The sequence below is a fragment of the Solanum dulcamara genome, chromosome 7 (genome assembly GCF_947179165.1).
Source record: "Solanum dulcamara chromosome 7, daSolDulc1.2, whole genome shotgun sequence".
Taxonomy (NCBI): domain Eukaryota; kingdom Viridiplantae; phylum Streptophyta; class Magnoliopsida; order Solanales; family Solanaceae; genus Solanum; species Solanum dulcamara.
In genome coordinates this window covers 76954608-76962295 of record NC_077243.1, presented here as the reverse complement: position 1 = coordinate 76962295, position 7688 = coordinate 76954608, and the positions used below count along the sequence as shown (strand labels likewise).

The following is a 7688-nucleotide window of genomic DNA, read 5'->3' as shown; positions in this document are numbered from 1 at the left end:
GGGTCTCCTCATACTATATTACCTCATTTTATTCACTCTAATATTTATATTTTGTATATAGAATCATCTCTGATCTTATATAAAACGTTTAAATTTTAAAATATAAATTCAATATAAATTTAAATTAATTAAATTTTAAAATAAGTGAAAAACCAAAAAAAAAAGAAAAGTATGACATTCACTAATCATGACATGACTATAGGAATTGTCCAAAGTGTTAGAGATAAGACATTTGATGGATTTTAAAAAAAGAAGTTATCTTTCATTTAGCGTTCAATTAAACTAAATAAATTTTTATTTTACTAATGAGAATTTGATTCGTCATTTATAAAAAAAATTCCATTTTTCTCTTTTTCTATCTCCAAATTTTAAGGGAAAAAACGTTTGTCCCATATGCCGTATATGTAGTGAAATTCAATTAATATAAATTTTCACACTACAAATTTTATTTCTAGGTGTTGAGGTTTGTAACAATTTTATTTTTTTATATAGTGAATTCAAATTTCACAGGAGATCTCAATCATGCCACGACAACGATGGACAGCCATTTTTCAATATCTTCGTTTCACACACAGAATTTTGTCTTGGTCCCTTTAGTGGGGTCTTATACTGATTCCTACAGCTGCCAATTCTTCATTACTGCTTGTTGCCCCCACCCACTTAAGAGCACCTCATTAATGGCTGCCCCAACTTTTACTCTCCACTTTCTGCACTTCCCAGTGCTCTTTCTTCTAATTTCAGTTCCCCTTTTCTCAAATTGCTATAGAAAACACTCATTTCTGATCAGCTGAAATTCCAAGATTTGCTGCTAAATTTCAACCCTTTTGGGTTTTCTTGCATTTGCTGTTTCCTTTCTAGTTTGGGACTTGAAGCAAAGGAAGGTAGAGATGAGAGGAGGTGTCAGTGAAAGTTTCAGTCTTGACCTTCTGCTGGTTGTATTTGTACTGCTTCTTTGTAAGTATTAGTTAATCCCCCTTTGTTTTGTGCTTGGTATGTTGGTTAATTTACTTATTTCTTGGATGATTTGTGAATACATTCTTGAAATTTACCAAATTTTGCTAAAAACTCCAGCTGGGGTTTGATACAGTATCTGAATTTGTTGTGTGTTTGTTAGGCCAATGTCTTTTCTATCTGGGGCTGGATATGTAGGTCCTAAAGATGATAGTGATATGTATGTTACTTTAAATTGGTTAGAAAATGTGTTTTTTTTTTAAAAGAGAATTTTGCATTTTACTTTCATCTTTACAATATTTCCCTAGGGGTTACACACACATATAATGTCTTTTGGAAACAGTGTATCTACCTTTGCGAGGTAGTGGTATTGTCTGCGAACATTCAACCCTTCCCAGACTGCATTTGTGTGATTACACTGGGTATGCTGTTGGTTACACACATATAAGCATTCTCTAGTAGTTCTGTATTATGTTAGTCTTATTTTAGCCTCTGCATAAGCTGGAAAAACAATTTCTGCTCCGAGAGACCGAGCCCGAGACCTTATTCGAGTGATGTTCTGATTCCCTTGCATCTCCTACTGCTTGAATCAGTTGTACTGTTGTGCATTGCATTGAATATTAGGGGAGGGAAATGTATCCATGGGAATTCATAATCTAACTCTGAATATGGAGTGTTCTATAGAAGGGGAGGGCAATGTACAGTTTAGCTGTAACTCACAGTCACCGGTAGGACAGATAACGTTTGTGGTTTGAGTTTGCTTATAGAAGTGGAAATCCGACCTATATTTATTTCCAACTTAACGAAGTGTGTCAGATAGTGTTTCTGTGGGTATTTAGATTTGACCCAAACTGAATGAAATCAAGGAGAAAATCTAGTTACAATGATATTGGATTTCTCTAGATATACAAATGTCTATCTTTGAAATTTCAACATGAGGTCTTCAACAGAAAGTGATTGCTTGCTGCCACCTTTTTTCTTTTACCCACTATATAATCTGCTGGTTTTAGTGGTTTCTGGTTGAATAATTCATGTGGATTCATGGTTGAACACTTAATGTGGTAAATTCACCTTTGATGCTTGCACCGTTTTCCCATATATTTCTGTCTGTGCATTTACTGGTAGTTCATTAGGATCCAGTGCTATTTCGAATCTCTGATGGATTTGCTACTTTTACAGGCCTCCAGGACTCCAGTTGCAGCTCACTGAATCATCTACAAGGCTCTCTAATCATGGACATAAAGGAGGATACTCTTTTGCTAGAGACGTCTCCAACTGCTGCTCCGCAACCCCTTCTTCCCCTTTTTGCACCTTCTCCATTGGCACCTTTCACAAACAGCACTTCACCTAAACTATCTGGTTTGTTTCAGAAACTAATTACGTTAAAACTCTTGGTCCTTAGCATTGAATAAGTTTTAATTTATACCAACCTTCCAATTTTGGAGCAACTTGGAGTAGTTAAAAGTGTACACACAACAGTATGCCTATATATTTCTTTTCTGACCTGGAATAGTTTGGAAGGGGAGCCTTGGCATAGCTTGTAAAGTTGCTTCCATGTGACCTGGAGGTTACAGGTTCGAGCTATGGCAGCAGCCTCTTGCAGAAATGCAGTAGACCCTTGTTGTCCTGTCCCATAGTGGGAGCTTAGTGCACCGGGTCATGGAACAGTGTGCCAATATTTTTTAAAGCTAACTAAACTTTTACAAGTAGTTGTATACCTATGCTATCTGTTTTGTTTCAGAAACTACTTTTGTCAAACTCCTTACGACTTAGAAAGAACTATATCTAAAAAGTTAAAAATGCCAAGGTCAAAACATAAAGCAACATAGATTGGACCTAGTGGAGACAAAATACACTAGGTGTTTTCTTCCTATCTGCCTAAGCATTGGTGTGACAGAGTTTTCAGTACCTGTGGTGGTGGGTGATAGTAGGTATCGAAGAAAATAGTCGAGGTGCGTGCAAGCTGTCCAGGACACCATCAATTATAAAACAAAATATAAAGCAACATAGATTTAGAGAAGGAATAGACCTCAGAAGTATCTAAGGTTTTCAATATCCTGTCTTCTCTCCAGGACTCTGTACGCTGAACTTTGATGCTCTGAAAAGCATGATGGCTGTGACATCAATAGATTGTGTAGCACCATTTGCAGAGTATCTGGCTAATGTCATGTGTTGCCCTCAACTGGAAACAACTCTTGTTATTCTTATTGGGCGGTCTAGTAAAAAATCAAATATGCTTGCTTTAAATGGGACACTCGCAAAGCATTGCCTTTCAGATTTTCAGCAACTCCTGGTCAGCCAGGGTGCAAATGATACTCTGCAGCAGATATGCTCTCTTGATCCAGAAAACCTTACTGAAGGTTCTTGCCCAGTCAAAGATGTTCATGAGTTTGAGACTACTGTGGACTCATCTAGCCTACTTGCTGCCTGTGGCAAGATCGATCTTGTGAATGAATGTTGTGAGGAAACTTGTGGAAATGCTATAACGGAAGCTGCAAAAAAACTTGCACTTAAAGCATATGATATTTCAAGGATGGATGGCTCTCATGTACTGTCTGATCACATAACTAGAGTTAACGACTGTGAAAGGATTGTACACCGATGGCTGGCAAGTAAACTTGAACCTGCTGGAGCAAAACATGTTCTTAGAGGACTTTCTAATTGCAAAAACAATAAAGGTGAGAAGTACATACCAATTCTCTTACATAACAACCTTGGATTTCTCATTGCATAGTTTGTTAGATATGTGCTTAAAATTGATAATGTCAAAGCCTTCATCCATAAAGCGTAGACATGGATATGGAAATGAATAGTTACGGGCATCCCGAATAAAATGCGTACACATGAAGGTTAAAAATGAAGGACTTGTTGGACAGATTTGAGCTTCTTTGCGGCAAATGTGCTTCTCAAGCTTTATATGGTAAATAATGGGAGTGATCTCTGATAAGCACATCATAGATATATACTACTGCTTTTATTTGGTAATAAATTTTATTGCAATAAATCTTATTAGCTAGTGTTGATCAATAATGTTAAAGTTTTTGTTCGTGGAAGGTGTAGGCAGAGGAAAGAATAAGATGGTTGATTGAGTACTTCCTCTTGGCTAAGGGAGCATTGGGCCCCCCTCATATTCCTTATTACTATTGAAACAGAAAAAGAAAATCACATTACCATCATTACTAGGAGCAATTCCAAAGTGTATTCTTGCTCCCTTTTGTTTCATGACCTGGTGAAAGTACCAACAACAGCAAACCTAGTGTAGTCCCATAAGCGGGGTCTGGGGAGGGTAGAGTGCAACCAAACCTTACCCCTACCTTGAGGAGGTAGAGAGGCTGTTCTGGAAGACCCTCGGCTCGAGTACCGAACATCATAGCAACTAAAAGAAAAATACAGAAGTAAAGATGAAAGCACCATTTCTTTTAATTACTATCTTATACTTCCACTTGTTGCCAGGTTATTCGATTATCCTTAATGGTATTGGCTCCACAAAGTTACCAAAATGCTTGCTAAAGAAATTAGAATCTGGCTTCCATTCTCACCTTCTATCTTTGCATTTCTGTATTATTATTAATCTACTGATCAGTTTTCTCTTCCCTTAGTGTGCCCTTTGGTTTTTCCTAACATGAAAAATATTACAAAGGCTTGTGGAGATGGGATGAATAACCAAACAACATGCTGTAATACTGTCGAGAGGTATGTGTCTCACTTACAGAGGCAGAGCTTTGTAACCAACTTGCAAGCTTTGGATTGTGCTGCTTCGCTTGGACTTAAGCTACAGAAAGACAATGTTAGCAAAAATGTCTACAATCTCTGTCACATTAGTCTCAAGGATTTTTCCGTACAAGGTCAGTTTTTATTTGAATGCTCTTTGGTGCATTGTACAGCATACAAATACGTTGAGCTGACGTCCAATTTTGATCTTGTCATGTTTGTGGCATCTGGTTATCTTCAAATGATTATACTACACCAGTTGCACCAGAAGGTAATAAACCTACTTACGTGGTCGCTAGTCCATTCCCATACTCCTTTTCTTTTTCACTTTGTTGTTTTGTTCCTTAGTTATCATATCATGTTACCTGCTTTGACACTTAATACTCCTGATGATGAGATATTAAATTTTCCGATTAGGATACCTTGGAAGATGTTGATCGAGATGCTATGATAGATATGATAAATTATGAACTCAAAGAACATTAAGACTGGCGGAAATTTCCAGTAAAAAAGAGCATTGAATTAATGTTAGCTTTACAGAAGAACAATTTATTGAATTAAGGTGGATACCTTTGAACCTCGGCTAGGTTTGCTTATGAGAAGAGAACTCTGTATTTACTCTTTAAATATGTATTACTCCAAGCATTTCAATTTGTTTGTCTATAGATTTTTTTCTTTGAAATTGGTAACGGGAAGTCTTACTTTCCTTTTTAGTCCATTTAAAAAAGAATGCCTCTTTCTTTTTTTGGCAACCCTTTAATTCTATCTTTCCACATGGAAATTTTCATATTTATGACCACAAGAGCATTTTCATACATTCTACATATCTTTAGTTTAAGACAACAAGATTCAAAAGTATTTTTTACTTTCTTAAACACCATACCAAGTCAAAATCAGGCAAACAAATTGAAATGAAATGAAGTACATGTTAATTCCTGTTTGCTAGATAAGTTGCCTTGTATACAGTAAGTCCATGTCATATCTTTACCCGCCTCATCTTTTCTTTTTTATCTTAAATTTTTACAGCATTAGTTAATTATTTCCCCGCGTAGTTTGGGATTGAGGCCTAGTTGTTATCGTTGTTGTACTAGTTAATAATTATTTGTTGTTCTTCATATTGGAGTAGTTTCGGGGTGTCTTTTGCCAAGTTTACCATCGGATGCAATACTGGACAAAACTATGGGGATCAGCTTTGTATGCGACTTAAATGACAACATTCCGTCTCCTTGGCCATCTATGACTCAGTTACCAGCTTCATCATGCAAAAAGCGTATGTTGGACGTAGTCCTTATTATGTTCAATTTGCAAAAAAATATCTTCATATATGACTGCTCGCTGATGTATATCGGAACTTCCTACTTTTGCAGCAGTGAGAATTCCTGCACTTCCTGCTGTAGCATCGGGGCAGATCAGTAAGAATATTTACTTACTCATTTGTAGTTTTACCATCATAAGGTAGGGGTAGGGTTGCGTACACACCACCCTTCCCAGACCCCACTTGTGTGATCACACTGGTTATGTCGTTGTTGTAGCAAAAAGATAGGTTTCATAATGCCATCTTAAGTTGTTTAACTATTCTACTCTAGTCTGAAACACATCCCTAGATTTTGCAGCTTGAAATTTACTAAAGATAGATAACCTTAGGGTTGTTCGTTGACACAGATTTCTCGTTGATTCGTCAGGTTTTAAAGGATTAAATATATGGTCACACCTGCTGCTGGCTGCCTCGATGATACTGGAATTCTGCTGTATATAGTATATATAATGCTGCCATTCTTTCTTACTAGCAGTATTTCGTGGAAGCGTAAATCTTGACCAGAAAGGAAACTGTCTGAAAGTTACAGTTCTCTGAAGGTGTCTCTTTGACATCAAAACTTCAAAATGTACAAATGCAGGAAAATCATGCACCTAAGTGAATTGATTCCAAGATCAATTTTGTGACAAATTTTTCACTCTGTTAATGTAAATAAATTACACAGTAGGTAGACTTTCATGTAAATATTTCCAGTTGATAAAAACTTTTCCTTTGTATAATTTGGAAATCCTAATGAAGCATTTTTAAAAAACGCACATTAGGTAAGTTTTTATGAGTTAGTTTTTAAGGTTGCATACTGTAATTTTCCTTTGTTAATGGGACTTGAGTTCCACATCGGTATAGAAATGTGTTGGTATAACTTTGTGCTCTCCCATGTCAATAGCTAGCTTTTGGGATGTGGTTCTCACGCCGTTGAGGATGATATATGTGGAGTGTGGTGGTTTGTTATAGTCTTATTGCAAGGTATGAGACTTGACTTTCATATTGGTATATAAATGTATTGATGTGAGGTTTATATAGACTTGGGCTTTTCCACCTCGATAGAAATGTGTTGATATAGCTTTAGGCTCTCCCACGTCAATAGTTAGCTTTTGGGATGTGGTTCTCACGCCGTTGAGGATGACAGATGTGGAGTGCGGTGGTTTGTTATTATGGTCTATTGCAAGGTATGAGACTTGACTTTCATATTGGTATATAAATGTATTGATATGGGGTTTATATAGCTTTGGGTTCTTCTACCTCAATAGAATTCCTGGATGGCAATACCAAAAATGAGTATTTCTCACTCCATCTTGTGTTGTTCTATTATCAATGTGTTGTGTGATTGTCAACTTTCTATTTTGATCACCTTTATCTTTTGCTTGGGATTGTAGTGAGACTATTTATTATAGGATGTTTCGTATGAAGTTATTATTATTACTGTATATTTTACATTATTTTTATTCTTTTGAATAAAATATAAATATTGGTCTACATGAAGGTTATTTGGTCATTTGATAGGTCACATAATGCTAATTTTCGCATTTTTATTTCACATTTTACGCCTTATAAAATAATACATAATTTCCAAACGCCTCAACTTTGGAAGAAAAAAAAGCATTTTTGACCTTGAAAATGCTTGGCCAAACGTGCTATAGAAAAATCTATTCATCATGTATCATGTCTCACTAGTAGTAGATGCTATCCGAAATCCACATTGATGCTCCCAATA

General features: G+C 36.2%; 1 protein-coding gene across 3 annotated transcripts; it reads left to right on the top strand.

Moving 5' to 3' along the window:
* The first annotated feature begins 523 nt into the window (after positions 1-523).
* LOC129894170 (uncharacterized GPI-anchored protein At1g61900-like) lies at positions 524-6771 on the top strand. 3 transcript variants are annotated; one of them, XM_055969725.1, is made up of 8 exons: positions 524-954; positions 2131-2310; positions 3024-3629; positions 4551-4796; positions 4922-4933; positions 5789-5932; positions 6030-6074; positions 6345-6771. In XM_055969725.1, exons 1-8 carry the CDS (start codon positions 888-890, stop codon positions 6416-6418), a joined length of 1374 nt encoding a protein of 457 aa, XP_055825700.1. In that variant the 5' UTR covers positions 524-887; the 3' UTR covers positions 6419-6771. The 3 variants fall into 3 exon arrangements, with proteins under 3 accessions (XP_055825700.1, XP_055825702.1, XP_055825701.1); XM_055969726.1 differs by having other exon boundaries at positions 526-954; positions 6033-6074; XM_055969727.1 differs by lacking the exons at positions 6030-6074; positions 6345-6771 and having other exon boundaries at positions 4922-4953; positions 5789-5893.
* Positions 6772-7688: the final 917 nt, after the last annotated feature.